The 17,329-nt window shown below is 39.1% G+C and overlaps 1 protein-coding gene across 5 annotated transcripts in view; it reads right to left on the bottom strand.

Moving 5' to 3' along the window:
* Nucleotides 1-17,329, bottom strand: part of MARK3 (microtubule affinity regulating kinase 3) — an 86,283-nt gene that overhangs the window by 61,111 nt on the left and 7,843 nt on the right. For 4 of the 5 annotated variants that reach the window (XM_019550766.1, XM_019550769.1, XM_019550770.1 and 1 more), the window contains exons 2-4: nucleotides 16,486-16,524; nucleotides 9,978-10,169; nucleotides 1,630-1,683 (exon numbers count right to left, since the gene is read on the bottom strand). In XM_019550766.1, coding sequence (XP_019406311.1) covers nucleotides 1,630-1,683; nucleotides 9,978-10,169; nucleotides 16,486-16,524 — 285 coding nt within the window. The remainder of the gene's footprint in view (nucleotides 1-1,629; nucleotides 1,684-9,977; nucleotides 10,170-16,485; nucleotides 16,525-17,329) is intronic. The other variant, XM_019550767.1, reaches the window with a different exon arrangement.

Raw genomic sequence — 17,329 nt, 5'->3', positions numbered from 1 at the left:
CCCCACCCCTCCCCCTTCCACCACACTGGACTTACCAGATGGAGGCAGCTGTATTGGAAATTGAATCAGTATCAGCCAATATGCCTCCTTAAGTATTGGCTATCACTACTGGCCCGAGTGGGGGGGGGGCATGAGGGCAGCAGCTCCCCTCTGTGGGCTGCACAGGCACTGCCCAGATGTGCGGAGGGGGAAAAGGAGCAAAACTCTCATACGACAGCTGCCCCCACCATGCACCACCCTGCGTGCAAGCCCCCCACCTACTCTGGGTCCAGCTGCCAAGACCAATCCCCACATTGCGTCTGGCTGCCGCTACCCCCTCCCCCTGCCAGAAGTGTACCCGGAAGGGGTACGCTCCTTTAAAAAAGTTGCAAACCCCTTATCAAAGCATCTCCAAAATGATGGATTCACACTCCCACACAACTATAAAACATAAAGGGGCCACTACAAATCATTACAACATGTAACACAATACAAAAATTAACAAACACTTGTAAGCTTTTGTACTTTTAATTCTTCACTTTGCTGAGTCTTCCAAACAAGCAGCTGTGACAGCCGTCTTAAGAATAAGCCCTTTTCTATAGGCTAAAAAGCCATCCACTAATGGCTTTTAGTTGCAACCTACCCGAGCCCATTTAAACAAAAATTACCTACAAATTTGACTGATTGCAACTGACTTCAGCCATAGTCTAGAAGTGTGTACATTTTTATTTGCTTTTGTTTCGTTAAGATTAAAGCACCTACTGAGCTGATCTTCTTATGTACATAAATCAAATTACATATGCTATTCAGTTTATTTAACTTAATTTTGTTTAAAACCAAATTCCTGGTATTTGCTCTTATCTGAATAGATTCAGGTCCATGTACTTCCATTAAATTACATAAATAAAAAGCCTGTGATTATTCCAGTTTGATTTTACATGCTAGAGTTATAAAAGTATCTATATAAAAATGACACTTTATGTACTCCATGTATGTGCTCTGGATCAGAATGACTGACTTGTGTGATGTGAGTAGCATTTATCACTACTTACTCTTGCTAGCACAGATAGGACAACACAATACAGCAGGGAATGAAATGATCTCTCCACTCACATCTCAGTCAGAAATTAGTATGTTTCAATCTATAAAATACTTATTGGTGACAATTATGTGCAAGACAGACACTGCACGACTCTCAGCCTAAAGACAGTTTTCAAGGCCAGAAGTCAGGGAAAATGATTTCTACTTGTCAGTTTAGCAAAATGCCTCTGGGAGTAACAGAGACAAATGTGGACACTTGTGCATGACCCTTCTACCAAGTTAGATCACACCTGAAAGATAAAATGTCACCAGGTGAGATACTGTTCAGTGTATTTCAGTAACTTAAAATAAGACTGGCTAAGAACTTGTAGATTTCTTAATCTGCCATGTTGTAGATATTTCATCTTTAGAGACCGTAGTCATGTTGCAGGACTCAAACTGTCCTAAACAGGCCTGTTACTGGGAAAATTATTAAATTTAGTCAAACTTGTGGACATAATTATATGAAGAAAGAGGTAGGTATTGCTTCAGAGACTACAACATAAGAGGGAAGGAGACTGTGAAGGGAACAAGGGGCCATACAACTGAAAAAAAATTTGAGAGGCTTACCTTCTGTAGACTAGTTGGGTTTAACTGTGTTTTGTCAATTATTTTTATTGCAACCTAAAAGAAAAATTGATTTAAACTTTTTAAAATGCAAGACAATAAGTCAAGTTATAAGAGAATCTAGCATTTTGTACAAATTAAAAAACAAACAAACAAAAAACAAAATACACACACACTTTTATTCTATTAACAAACAATTATTTGAAACAAAGTTTCCTCAGTATACCTCAGTTCTATTTACACACACTGGACAGATCAGAGATTAAAAGCAGCATTTAGTGCTATTACAGAAGAGAAGCATTCAAATGTTTATTTTATGTTCACATACATTTATAAAATGTTTTGCAGTGCAATTTAATACTAGACATTTTCCTCTAGATTATAGCCCTCTCAAAATGGTAGCTATATTTTTTTAAACCTGGGAAGACATTTTAAAAACAAAGTTCTGTGGCAAAGTATAGGCACTGCTAAAACATATTTTTTTAATAGCTAAATTGATTTTTTACAACTTTAGATTTGCATGCCCAAGTGTTTCACTAACTCATTCACTTTTGGATATGAAGAGAAATATATTCTAGCAAAAAGATGAACTAATTTGAAAGTTTTACTTTTTATTAGGTTGTATTTTCCTAGTAAAAACTACAGAAGATTGCTAATAAACTGGAGTATTAATTTAACAAACTGATCAAAAGAGAACTGTGCACATGGGTAACCACACACACTTATGGTCTGATGAGGTCTCTCCAAACCAAAAACAGCAAGGCAGAGGAGCCTCATTGCAATGCAACTCAGATACAAACCAAGTGCGAGAAACTTTTAAGACACAAAGCACATTTTTCCCAACAATGTGAACCCAGAAGTTACTATACAAGGCCCAATTAGTCCAGTTTCAGATACTTTAGGGAAAGGTGCGAGCATCTCATAGCAGACATGTTATACTGATCTACAGTAACACCCAAGCTCCTTTTCTGAGCTGAAACAGTTAAGCATCAAGCATCCATTACTTTCTCTCTCTTTATGGACAATGAACTTCATTCATCTTGGTGTTGTGCATTCAGGGTGTGTCTAAACTTCCCTGCCAGTCCTCTTTGGTCTTTACTAACCAAACAGTAATTTTACTACCTCAAAGACCATCTCCCTTAGTCATCTTAGTTTTAAGATGACTAAACTTATGTTAAACTTAGTACAGAACCCTAAAATTGACTATTTAATCCTACTTTGCCTCTTTTCAACTTTCAATATATAAGAATGCTTTGCTTTTCATCCTCTAACAACTTTAATATTAGTTTACATGTTCTAAATCATTCTCCTTTAACTGCAGTTTTACTGATGCATTCAGAGAACTGAAACAGAGAACTGAAACAGATTAGTGCAATAATTCTCCTTCATATAAAGTGTTGGTGAGACCTTTTCATAGTCTTCCAGGTAAGTTACTACAGTTTTTAATCATTATGTCAGCCAACTGCCAGGAATAGATGTATGGCTTACTGTTTTGTTATACTGTCTCTAGAACTTATTTCCAAAGGAAAAAGATAAATGTGTCTACTTTCACTGTCCTGATAGGTCTACCTTTTAGCTCTCTTGAACAGTATCTACTTTAACAGTATTGCATTTTTTTTGCTTAACAGTTATGCCAATTTAGACCTGGGCACCTTCAGAAGTCTTGGATGTATACCACTCAACCTGATGTGACACACATATTCTTAAATCAATTTTATTTCTACTCATCTTATTTTGACAGCTTAGTCTGAAATAGTATCTCTTTTTTTTTTTTTAAAGGAATAAAAAAAAAGCAGCTCCTTCACAGGTATCTTCATAACAATCTTAACAGAGAAGATTACTGAGTAGTTATTTAGCTTCTCTATATAATCTTCATTTTTTTCTAACTGTCGCCTTTACTTTAAGTAGATCAGAAACAGGAAACCTTTAAAATAATGTCCTGTTCACTATTTAAGCACATCAAATACATCACCATCATGAAAGCCATGGGTTCTAAGGGAGCTGGACTTCAATAGGCCTTTTCTGTTACAATTCATATACTTTTTTTTTTTTAAAAACAGTTCTCAAGGAGAATTTACACAAATGTGTATTAGCAGAAATAAAATGATAAAATATAACATCATGATGAATGGTTGTACAATATAGTAAGACTGGACTGACCAGGTGTGTAATTTCACAAGCTACCATGCACTAGAACTTACCAGGGAAAATACATGCAGAAAGAGGAGACAAAAAAACGCTAAGGGGAGGGAAGTGGGGGTGAGGGGAAGAAGTATATTTTAGTTAAAATAGGGAAAGGCCAGTTAGTGATATAGATACTGTTTCCAGGGGAAAAAAATTCCAGATTTGTCTTCAGGACACATCCCATACAGCGGATACATATCCAATGCGCAAAATACCAGTTCCAGTCATATTGTGAACATTTATTTTCAAATGAAATTTTTTCAGCCTCACTCAAAAATAGTATTCCCACCTTGATAGAGTTTGAGGCACAGGACAATGACATTGCTTAGCTGTTTTCTGACTGAAAGACTTTCAAGGAATTGTGAGGTTATGAATCCATTATTCAGGTACGGGAACTGGGACCCTGAACCCTTGTAAACGTGAAAAAAATTCCCATGACATTTCTCAAAAAGAAATGGTTGAAGCCCACTGTCTTAACCAAATTTTAACTCTGGAAGATAAAATATAGCTTAGGTCAACTGGACAAGGGATTCTTTGCTTTCTATCCCAAGTCATTTTACAATGTTATGGAATACTGTTGAACAGCTGTGACATTTTACCCCACAGGAAGCTAATATCCTTAGGTATAACTTGTAAAGTGAGTTTGGACTTTCCTTAAAAAGCTCCTCAATAGATTTGTTCATCAAATTGTCAATGGGCCAAGAAGAAGTGATGAAATTTAAGCCTTGGTTTTGGTTAGTGCAGGCAAGCCCCGCTTAGCGCTTTTAACTGGTTCCTGAAAAACTGAACATTAAGCAAAACGAGCGTTAAGTGAAACCAACAGTATCTGACAATCAAAGATGGCAACCGCAATTGTTTTTAATGACAAGATGGTGACCTTAAGTGTTATAACAAAACTTGCTGAGTGCTAACTGAAATCAGGTATCAATTTAAAATGTGTGTTATAATGAAACAGCGTTCAGAAGGAGTTGCCTATACTGAGTAAATTATACAAGACTGTAATAGAGAACAACCTCTGATCAAGAGTTAGTTCACCTTATTTTAAACAGAAAAATAAGTAAAACTAGTTTGATAACAACGGTTCAAAAGACTGAATTTTGATAGACTAGGGAAACTAGTTTGTGAAGTTCACTGAAGTTATCAACACAGAGCTGGGGTTGACAATACAGGCCTTCAGAGCTGTGGCTTTGACTGCCTACCCCACACCACACTGCACCATAGATAGGAGGCATGGGTTTCTGGGGAAGGGGAGCTCTCCCTGCACCTCTTTTACAGCCAGGCAGCAGGGATAAGCAGTGGAGACAGCCAGGTCCTAGTGTTTGCTCACCTCAGACCCAAGCTGGATTTTTCTAGTCCCCCTGCCAGAAAACACTGCTGACCCCTAACAGAGGAGTTCAGGAAAGTTTCAGTACTCTTTGACTGAAAAGATCTGAAATATATAATCTCAGCACAGGGAAAAACTTGTAGGAAGAGGCAAGCTTAAATGGGTAAATAAACACTTCAAATTAAGTACAAAGAGGGAAACTGAAACTACTGGAAGCAGAACTGAGCAAAGTACTTTAAATGTACTTAAAAGGACCATCACTGGCAATGCCTTGCAGTCAAGGATGAATGTCTTCCATAACTGTCTTATTTGTGGGTCTGAAGATGGCTGACGAGGCCTATCTGGGATAGGCAGGCTGTTGCACCTCAAGTGTATGTTTCCATGCAGGGTGGGTCACTCTAGGCTGTTGGTTTGGTCTGCAACATGCTGTTTCTGTTGCTTCCATTTTTCCATCTCCTGTTGTCGTAATGTTTCAAAGGATTGAGATCCTTGCAGCAGACTTCATCCATTTGGAGCAGTCCTAGGCAATAGTCTCCCAGGAGTTGATGTTAATGTTGCATTTTTTCCAAGTTGGCCTTGAGGATGTCCTTGAAGTGTTATCCCTTTCTCTTGAAGATATACCTTGACCAAGCTGAGAGAATAAAACTTGCTTTGGGAGTCTGGAGTCAGACAGCCAGCCCAACAAAGTTAATGTCAGACAATCATCACCTCAAAGCTCACACTGTGTTTGTTTGCAAAAGGATGCTAATGTTTGCATCTGTCCTCCCACTGGATTCGAAACATCTTCTGCAGGCAGCATTAATGGTACTTCTCCAGCAACTTGAGGTGCCTCTTGTACATTGTCCATTTCTCAGTTCCATATAGCAAGGTGGGGATCATGACTGCTTGATAAACCCCAAGCTAGGTTTCGGATCTGATGCCATGATCTTCAAATCTTGGTTCCTCAGGCATCTGAAGGCTGTACTTGCACATAAGGCGATGTTGGATTTCTTTGTTGATATCAGCCTTCTACGAGAGATGGCTTCTATGGTGCAGGAATTACCCAACGTTCTTTAGAGTTTCAATGTGAATTTGAACTACTGGAGCTAGGGTACGCTCATTAAGAGCTCACTGATGGAGGACCTTAGTCTGCTAAATGCCAAGTGTCAATCCCACTTTCTTGTACGCCTTGGTAAAGATGTCAATGATTGCCTGAAGATCTGCTTCTGAGTGGGCACGCTACAGCACCATCAGTGTATTGGAGCTCACTGATTGAGGTGGGGGTTGTCTTGGTTTTGGCTTGGAATCAGCTGAAATTGAACAGCTTACCATCCATTTGGTAGTTTAGCTCCACTGTGAGTGGAAGTTTGTTGGTGGTCAGATGCAACCCTGCAGTAATGAGTGTAACCAAGTTTGGCTCCAGCTCATGTTGGTTTTCCCTCCTGAGCATGGAGCACGGGGAAACTGTCCTCTGCCTAACCTTCAATGAAAGAGGGGTAAACTATTCCTACTGGCTCATGTACTCCTGCCTGAAATTTGCTGACCAGGGATCCTGGTTTTCTCTGTTAAAAATCCAAAATTCTCAATTAAACCCCCCCAAAATCCATGCTTTTCTGCAATTAAAATGAAACACCACTATATATATGTATATCAATGCTGACTCCTCTATCAAACTCAATGTTTTATTGATACAATTAAAATTTAATATTTAAACTTAATATTTAAAATTGTAAAGCAATTTGGAAGCCTACCAGAGTGCCTCAATCATCATAATAAAATACATTTAAATATATATACATTTTGGCATTTGATTTTGGGTTTTTTAATCATGCAAAGTCAAAATTCTCCCCACTCCCTTTGCTCACCAGGACATGGGCCCAGCTATGGCCGTCTCTCCTGCTGCTTTGTAGTGCTGAGCAGCCCCAATATGCTGGTGCCCCTGACTCCCAAGACACAGCCCCCCAAGTCCTACTGGTGCCTCTCACATCCACTGGTAGCCCCCTGCCCACCCCCCAGAGGGGCCACCAGCTGCTACTTGCCCCCAGGCCCTACTTACCCCAAAGGCTGCAGGAGGCAAAGCAAGTATGAGCCAGGCCTGGCTGGCCTCAGATTCTCAGGCCTTGCTCCTGCCCCTACCCCCTGCCAGACAAGGCTTAGAATTTCACACCCTTCTTGCAAGCAGCTTATCGCAGGGTGTCAGAGTTCTAGCCTGCAAAGAGCTGTTTGCAAAAGGAAAAAAAAGTCCATGTTCTTCTGCAGGAAATGAAAAAAATCTGGATCCCTGTTGATGATACAAAGTTAGGAGTCAGCATTGATGCAAAGGATCATGGAATATCATACAGAAATAAGTGGATGAACTCAGGACTGAACTAAAAGAAATGGGATGAAATCTGATACTACAAAATCTTAGGTAATACACCTATATACCAGTAACAAGAATTTTTGGTTTAAACTGTGAATTCATCAGTTGGAAACAAGAGAGGAGGAGAAAGGTCTGCTGTACTAGCTGATTATAGGATGACTTTGAGTTACCAACAGAATGCAATGAAACCCCCCCCCCATAAATATGATCCTTGGGATATATTAGATGAAGTACTTCCAGAAGGGAAATACTAATTTAATCGTGTAAGAGCTGGGTAAGATCTCATGTGAAATACTGTGTTTAACTTTGTTCAAGAAAAATTCATTTAAAATGGAACAGGTTCAAAGGAGGACTAGGATGCAGGGAAATGACAAGTTTATCGTAAGAGAACTTGGATTCTCATCAGTGCACATCAACTAACACCAGATGGTATAACAAACAGTAACATACACACATAAATCAACCAAAACAGAAAACACATGCCCTCCAAACTGGTTGATTAGCAGTTATTTCTTGCAAAAAATAGTAAACAAGACAGGTTGGAAAACTGAGACCTGGTATAAAAATGATCATACATGTAACGAGAAGGTAAGCTCTCTTGTTTACATGTTGTCTTTCCTCCAGAAGTGATTCAGCCTTCACAAGAGAAGTGATCGTTTATAAACTGGTGATCATCTATAAACTCACCAGGGGGGACCAGAAGGGTTTGGGGGGAGACCTTGTTTCCCCTTGCACCCCCTGGCATAACAAGGAATATCAGCCACAAGTTGTTGGAGAGGAGGTTTAGATTAGACATCCATAAGAACTACTTCAGTCAGGGCGGCTAGGATCTGGAACCAACTTCCAAGGGAAGTGGTGCTGGCTCCTACCCTGGGGGTCTTTAAGAAGAGGCTTGATGCCTACCTGGATGGACTCATTTGAATCCAGTTTTTCTCCTGCCCAGGCAGGGAGTTGGACTTGAAGATCTACAAGGCCCCTTCCAACCCGACTTCTATGATTCAAAGTACTTTATGCAATTTTTACAAGAATGTACCTGCTTTGTTTCCTAGTTATCTAAAATGAGGAACACTGAACTTCTGTTGAAATAATGTAATTCTATAGTTTGAAATCAATGGAAATGTGCTGCCTAAATTGTTTTGTGTACCTGGGCCTAAGTTCCTAGGCTCCCTCACTTTTATTTGCTGGAAGATTTCATCAGAAATGTGTAAAATCATGAATCTGAGAGAAAAACCTATTTACAGCAAAAAAAGGCTGGGGGGGGGAGGGGGGGGGAAAACACATCCTTTTATTTGGGCCATTTTTATGTACTGCTTTGGGCCATGGCAGAAACCCCCTGAACACATTCTTGTACTACTGCTGTTTACTAGGGAACAAAAGTTTAATGTGGGAAAATATAAAGTTCACTGAGCATAGAGCAGATTTTAGTCAGACTGCAATTAAATTGATTGGAAACTTGGCAGGAAAAGAACATTATTTTAAAAAGTCCCATAGAACATTTAACCAGCACAGCTAGTCAGGTCCTTCTTAAAAAAAATATCAGTGTCCAATCCAGAAACTGATAACTCCATTACTCCTAATACAGCATAACCTCAAAATTCCAGAATTCTCAAAAACCCGGCACTTTTTAAAAATACAGTACATCAGAGAGTAGCACCAGTTGGTCCCAGAGCAGTGCCGCAGGGTAGTGGATGGCAGCAGCATTCAGGCTTCTCCTGCCGCAGCTGCAGCAGGTAGAGTAGCAGTGGCTGTCCCTAGAGCAGCGGTAGCACAACCTTTCAAAAATCTGGAATTTTCAAGTTTCCGGCAGATGCTCGGTCCCAAGGATGCCAAATTTCTGAGGTTATACTGTACCACTTTCTGTATTAACTCAAGAAGGGTAAATGCCACTTAACCTACTGCATTCAGCATTGAAAACCTTTAGGTTTTCCTTGTACTTCTTGGCTAAACAGGTCTTTCCAACCTCTGCTGAACAAGCTCCACCCAAACCTATCAAATGTAGGTCAAAAAGAAAAACTGAGAGGAAAAGTCTCTGCCTTTTCGTAGACAAACTAGCTATCAGTAACAACAGCATAAAACATGAAACACTTTCTACAGTATTTGAACTATCTCTGGAAGAAAAAAAATACTAGTATGACTACAGCTGCTAAGTGCAGCAAGGAACTGTCACTAGATGTGAATTACAAATTGTAATGTAATGCAGCAGCACCAGAAGCCCGAGTTGTGATTAGGGTTCAGTTGTGCTAGGTATCACACAAACACGAGGCCAGTCTTTGCCCCCCAAAGTTTGTTTAAATACTACATATCCTGACTCTGTTTAAAAGCATTTGCCTTTGTATATACATTTCATACGCATATGTTTGCTGGAATAAAAGGTTATAAGTTTATTCTTTTGCCTCTAACCAGAAATGCCAAGTGGTTTTTGGATTCTACGTAAAGCTATTTCAAAAGTACTTCTGGAACTATGCATGATACAACAGCGTTTTAAACAGTTAAACGTTTTACCTCTCTGCCAGTAAGAATGTGTCTTGCCAGTTTTACTTTTGCAAAATTCCCCTTTCCAATAGTTTTAAGTAGTCTGTAATTTCCAATATGGGGTTGCTCATCTGCACAGGAAGCTATAGAATTTCTACAACGAGCTCCAGAGCGCCCAGTTCGAGAGGAAACTTCTTGACGTCCTTCTCCATGAGACGTGTGCTATGATAAAGATACATACAAACGTAAGAGAAAAAGCATAAAACAGCAATAATAAAAAATACGCATCTGAGATTAACAGCTTCAACTGCAGAAATTTTAATTTTACAGCAATCTAGAGGAATGCATTTTGAAGTGCTTTGGGGATATTCAATTCATTACTCTCCTCTTTTATTAAGTCTTTATGAGACTTTGATCAACACTTCAGCATTGAATCAACACTGCTTTTTAATGGACTAAACTGTAAAGTTCTGAACTCCAACAAACTCAACTAATTAAAATATCAGTTGTACATGCTGAGTACCTTTTAAATTCTAGTCATAAATCAGGCTCAGAAAGGATTAAATGAAATAAATGGTTTAATATACTGCCTTCACATAGTTCCTTTTTGTTTTTAATGCACTTAGAGTACTCAGAATTAGAAAGTATTCCAATTTTTCATTTTCCCAAATTTTGAAATTTTTTTAATGTTTTGAACTAACCTAAAAACTCAAGAAAATTAGTTATTGATGCTAAAAGACCGTTTCCAACAGTTGGCTGAACACAAAAACTTCAAATTATTTTCCGCAGGTAGAAAAAAACAACTTTTCCAGTACCAAAGAAATAATTTTAGTTCTCGACTCTAGCTAAATACAACTATAACATTACATTTAGAAAGAGAGAACTTTAGTCATCTCTGAAAATGGCCATTAATATCCTAGGAGTAGATTCTCAAATTTGATCATGATATTTGTTTTGATGGTTTGGGATTAAATGCTCCTTCATTCAGAATTAACAACATTAATATGCATCTGTTAAGCCTACGTGCTGAAAGAGGATTCATAATATGAAGAGGCTCTTGCCTAAATCACTCTGCTAAATTCAAAGCAATGAAAATTACTGTCTCCATCCTACTGTATAGATCCAAAATTGAAAGGAGGACCCTAAAATACATTTCTCACAGATAACACCCAAACCAGCAAGCTTTCACTAGAGTTGCCCTCTGCCATCTGTGGGGGGGAGGAGAGTAGTGGAAGAAGGCTTCTTGTTCCCCACAAGTTAACTCCTACCATGTGATCCTACTTGGATGCATACAACAGACCAATGGGTCCTCTTAATACAAAGTCAGTACACATGTTATTTAAGAAAGCTTTTTAATAAAATAAGGCTCCAAGGCCTTGTTTTAATTTTTCCTTCATTTGTTTTCCTGTCATCTCTGAATCTCAGCTTCAACAGCTGTACCATAAGATGCCTTTCATGCCTGGATATATAAATATTTCCAGCTCCCAAGTCTGACACCTACTCTGAATCCCTCCTTGTCATTTTACCTTCCTTCCCAACCCCTAATGGTTGTCCCAGCCACTCAACTATTGCTTAAAAAAAAAATCTTCTTAGACAACTTGCAGCTTGTGCTATTCTTCTAGCTGGGGTCCAGCAAGGATAAGCTAAAAACCAGGATCAGTGCAACCCTCCATAATCCGAAAAAGTTCTTCCAGAACCATTGCTGCAAACTCCAAACTGAGCTAGGGATGTGAAATCACAATAGTGATGCGAGTAAGGGTTGCAAATGCATTTGTGTTTATTGCAACACAAGACACTTAACTTCTTTCTTAAACTTAAAACTGTAAAGGATCATTGCAATCATCTGGTTTAACCCATCGCGTAAGACAGGCCAAGAAGATTCTCCGAATTCATGTGAGAGGTAAGGAATTTTGTGGGCGATATCTTTTGTTGAACCAGCTGCAGGGTTGGTATAGACTTCAACAAGCTTTTGGGAACCACAGTACCCTTCCTATTGTGACACCCAAAACCTTGTCTAACTCTAGCCCAACCACACAGTTGGTTCAACAAGTTCATAGAATAAATGAGTCCGAAGGGACCTAGACATATCGAGTCCGACCCCCCTGCCATGGGCAGGAATGAGCACTGGGAGTGGTAGGGGTCATAAGACCCCAGCCAGGTGCCTTATCACCCACAAAAATCCTTGTGTCTCGTGTCTCATGTATTTCCTGGATCATCATGGCTACAACATCACTTCAACACTTCTCTGAATTCACTCAAGTCCAGTAGCTGTGCTTGAATCACACCTACCCCATCCCAAAACTCAGAAGTGGGGAATCCACCACAGCCCTGACCAAGCTGTTCAAATAGTTAATTATCAACTCTTAACAATTAATACTTTACATCTCATTTCAACGCTGGATTTGCCACGTAGTCTTAAAAGCCACCTATTACCAGGCTTCTGTTCCTTACAATGAGGTTTATACTGTATACCTGTTAACCTTCTCTTTGATAAGTATATTGAGCACCCTGAGCCTCCATAGCGCAAAACATGTTTTCCAATTCTTCACATTTGTGGCTCATCTTTTAACTATTTCCGACTTTTCCAATACCCTTCCTTAAATGTTACATTACAACTTGATAGACATCCAACACAGGTCACATTAGTGACCAGTACAGAAGTAAGATGATCTCCCTACTCCTACTTGCTATTCCTCTGTTTATACATCTCAAGATAGCATTATTCCCTTTAGTCAAAGTAACACATTGGGAGCTTATGTACAGCTGATTCTCCAAAAAAGCCCCCAAATCCTTCTCAAAACCAATACTTGCCAGGGAACCATGCCTCATACTTAAAGGATGAAAGACATTTGTTGTTCCTGGATATAAAAATGTATGTTGTCACACATTGTTTTCTTGCACATAGCTTTCTATTCATTCCACATCATCATGAATCAGTTACCCATCCTCCCCTTTATTCCCTACCAATCTTTGTCCAATTTGCAAAACAAACAAACAAACCCTCCCCCAACCTCATGCCCCCCAAACAGTAACAATAAAAATTATCACTAATGAGTTTACATTATCTTCCAAATAATGGATAAAAATATTAAACAGCACAGCCAAAAACTGATACCTGTGGGGGCTTCAGGACAAACATCTGCTTGATGATCCCATACTTACAATTGTATGTTGAGACTTGTGAGTCAGATCAACCTTTATTTTTTTGATGAGATTGTAAGTTTGGTTGATACACAGTTCCATGTTCTATAAATCAAAATGGACTGGCATTATTTATATTACCCTCCTTTAATTCTAGGTTAATGTAGTCTCATTCATATCAGCTGGTCCATTATATTGCCTGGGACTGATGTTAGACTGACAGGTCTACATCCTGTTTACCCTCTAAATAGGGACATAATGGTAGCTTTATTCCCGGCCCTGGAACTTCCCTAGTGCTCAAAGACTTATTTTAAAAAGCCATCAGCAGCCCAGAGAACTCTTTTGACAGCTTGTTTAAAACTCCTGAGGGCAAGGTATATGAACGTGATGTTACAGATATCAAATTGTAGCAGCTGCTGTTTAAGTTATTGTTTAAATTAATTTATTCATGCTGTACAATGAAATATTTTCCATCTTGCTCCCCACCCAAAGACAGAAATTCTTGTTGGACATATCTACTTTCACTGCATTATTATTGGCAATTCTACCGTTTCCATATAGCAATGGACTAACGTAGTTGTTAGCATTCCTTTTGCTAGTACACCTACAGCACCTCCTATTGCTGTTGACTTTGCCAACCAGTAATTTTTCCTTGTGTCCCTTTGCTTCTATTATTTTTCTACAATCCCTACTTTAGTTTATATTCATTGCTATGCCTGTCTTTTCCATGTGTGCTCTTTAGCATGTAGTACAGTGGTCCTACGCAGTTGCTAACTGACATTTCTGTTTAGTTTTTCTTCCAGCTCATTTGCCTTATAATTGTTTTTCATTTTTCTGAAACTGGTCCTTTTAAAATACTGAGAAGGAGTGTTACTGATTTCTACTCTCTTCTGAGTATAACAAATGTTATCAAGTCCAAAGTAAATTATCACTATGATTACAATTATACAAAATTTTAATTCTGGGATCAAATTCCTTTCTCTGTCAAGATCAGGTTAACTATATTACCATTCTGCACTGGGTGCAACTTGAGTTTGGCAGTTGTCATTTGTATGTTTTTATTTTATTTTTTTTTTACACAGATTTAGACACAGGGTTTTTTTTCTTTAAGGAACTGTTAGAAGAACAGGATAACGCCTGAAAACATACAAGAACAAAGCCAAAATCCCTAAAACAGTAATATCAATTATCAAGGAATTCTGCTGTTATTCGTTTCATTGTTGCAAAACAATGAAAAAAAAATAATATCCTGCCCCATATGATTTCTGTAGCCTTCCACTTTCCCTTTTTCCCCAGAATACTTGATTTACACTAGCTTTCCTTCTTCCAAAAATGGTCGCTTTGGCCTCGATTCATACTACATAATATTGCAAGTGGAACTGGTTCTGTGCATCTATGTTCAGGGATTCCCTGTGGCAGGGATTCCCTTCCTTTCATTCCAGTGACAGAGTAACACAACTCCTCTAACTAAAAAAGAAAATGCTTGTGCCATCATCACTCATGGAAGCTGGAAGCTGTGTGCAGACATGCTGTACTTCCTGCTGGCTGCAGGGGGCCCTGAAGTACCTGGTGTCTTTCCTGGTGCACTTGGCCTCTGCAGCACAGCTGCTGTAGTGGAGCATACAGAGCTAAAAGCTGTTTAGATGCACTCTGTCAGGTTCCCACTGATAGTTGCTGTCTGCTGCTTGAACTTCTGACAGAAGAACCAGCCTAATGTAGATGACGCTTTAGATGACCTTACTGAATTTTTAAAGGTCCTGCATTATAACAAGGACAGCAAGATTCCAAAACACCCTTCCAACGAGAGTAAGCATAGATAAAAGGGACTTCTGAGATGACTTTTGATCAGTTTACAAAAGCTATTGTATGACACAAGTACTCTGAATAGGGGACTGGACTCTGACCCAAGAAATCCCTTTCCAGTTCCACGTTTCAGTATATTACACTGCAATAGTAACGCAAGCTATCTGAGGATCCTCACTGCTGCTATAATTCAAATCACCATTTCTAAAGGAGAAGACAATGGTTAATGTTTGACATGTGCAGAAGTACTCTCCTTTATATTCAATTAACAAGTTTCATTTTTGAAGCCCCAGTCTTCATTCCTTAACTGAATTTGCTTGCACCTTTGTCAATGCATGTGGCACAAGTCAATGCAAAACAAAGTGACAAACAGGATAAGCCGCTCCTGAGAGATGAGGTCTCTGCATGTGGAAAGATAAAAAGCCCAAAATAAAAATAACCTGCCCAAGTCCTTCTGGAAGGTGCAGTGTAACTGCTTTTTGGGAAAGCTAGGAAAACATTAAGCGCAGTGAGGAACAAGTGTAGATGTAAGCTGCTAAGTGCTACTTCTATAAAATACTTCTGAGCAAGCAGTGGTACTTATCCTGCTGAAAAGAGCTACCTTCCCCTGCCTAGCAACATGGCTTCCCTCACCCATTGATATAACTACCCCTGCAATACAAGCAGATTCTCAGTTCCCCACCCCCAGAAGCAGCAACATTTTGGGGATCATCACATTGCCTATCCTTAGAGAGAAGCACGTGTTTCCAGAGTCCCAACTAACAGATACCCTGTGTCTTTCTGCCCAATTGTTTTGCTTCAGTGAGAGTTTTTGCCATAGTCCAGCCTTCATATATCATTGACCTTCAACCAGAAGGTAAAGAGAAAGTCTGGACAGCTTGCATTTAAAAACAAAACCAAAACTGAAGCAACTAGGGTTTCAGTCGTAATAAGCCTTTGTAATTTTGAAAGCCTGATGTCATACATGGATATAAACTTTAAAACAAAGGCGGTCATCTTCAATCTATAGAACGTGCCACAGACCTCAATGTCTGACCCCAATCTGATGATAAAGTAATTCTGCAGGCTAAGGAAGACAAGGTTCTTTGGGTAAATCTAATATCTTTTATTAGACCAACTCAAACTTGAGTTGGTCTAAGAAGAAATATCAGATTTACTCAAAGAACCTTGTCTGCCTACATCCTTAGACCAACACAGCGACAACCTAAGGAAGGACTTCACCATCCAAGAGACTAAATTTAGCAATAGAGATCAACTAGCCTGAGGCATTGGTTTGAAGAGCCAGTATTAAAATACACATCTCCCATATTCCAGCCCAGTACCATCATCACCAAACAATCCCTTCTTTCCAAGTCTTAACACATGCAGCATCTCAAATTAAAGTTTATCTTTAAGGCTTTCATGCATAGGGCTAGTATCTAAAAGGTCACCTCTCCGTTTCCAAGTAAATGCAACAGCTTTACATCAGAGATATGCTACTCCTGAAGCTGAGGAAGACTTGGAAATAAAGAGTCTCCAGCTGTGAAACTTCTTACTGCAAGAGCCATAACTGACCCTAGGCTTGACTGTATTCAGAACACAACGCAAAACCCACCTTTTCGCAAAAGCCTTCCCCCAAAGGTGAGCCGACATCCTTTCTCATGGCCAGATAATGATTAGCATGAAGAGAAAAAAAAGAAAAAGAAAGAAGAGTAAAAAGCAAATGATGCATGGAAGAGCTGACAGTTGAGGTACCCTAGGATAGTGTTAGATCTACCTTATATCTTTATATGCAGAATACCACGACAGGAACATCGTGGTATTGAAACACTCAAAGGGGCTAGCTAGATTTACCAAGTTAGTATGATTCACAACCAAAGTCCTTTAGAAGAAGGTGCTAATGCTTCTGGAAGACTGGGAAAATGGAGTTAAGCCACTTCTTCAAGAACTAAAAATTAGGAGGACTTGGAAAATATTTGGCGAGTAGAAAGCTTTCTTTAAGGAGCAGGAAAGGTCTGTGACACACACTCAAAATGCGCACACACACACACATGCAAGCACACTTTTACTCAAGTCTATTTTGCATAGTTGTGAAAATAATCTTCAAGTTGCCAACCTTGAGAAAACCAATTAATCTTAGCTCTAAAAACTAATACTCAGAAACTTCTGGAAAAAAGAAAGTGACACGATGCCTATGGACTTTCTAGTTTCACTACACTTACTACATATTTAATTCAAATGGAAAGTGTCTGGTTAAAAAAATATTCATGCTCTCCTTTGTTTAGAACCCAAACATTTCAGTATCATACAAATATTTGAGAAACCATGTCAAACTCAAAAACTGGATAATGTTTACATTGTATAAATCCAGAGATACAGAAAGCAAAAATATAGTGAATTAGATTCTGAAAATTTAGCTTCACAGTAATCTCATGGGATTTGTAATGTAGGTCAAGCGG

The sequence above is a fragment of the Crocodylus porosus genome, unplaced genomic scaffold (assembly GCF_001723895.1).
Source record: "Crocodylus porosus isolate Cpor-Errol unplaced genomic scaffold, CroPor_comp1, whole genome shotgun sequence".
In the NCBI taxonomy this organism is placed as follows: Eukaryota; Metazoa; Chordata; order Crocodylia; family Crocodylidae; genus Crocodylus; species Crocodylus porosus.
This window is presented reverse-complemented; position numbering and strand designations above follow the sequence as displayed.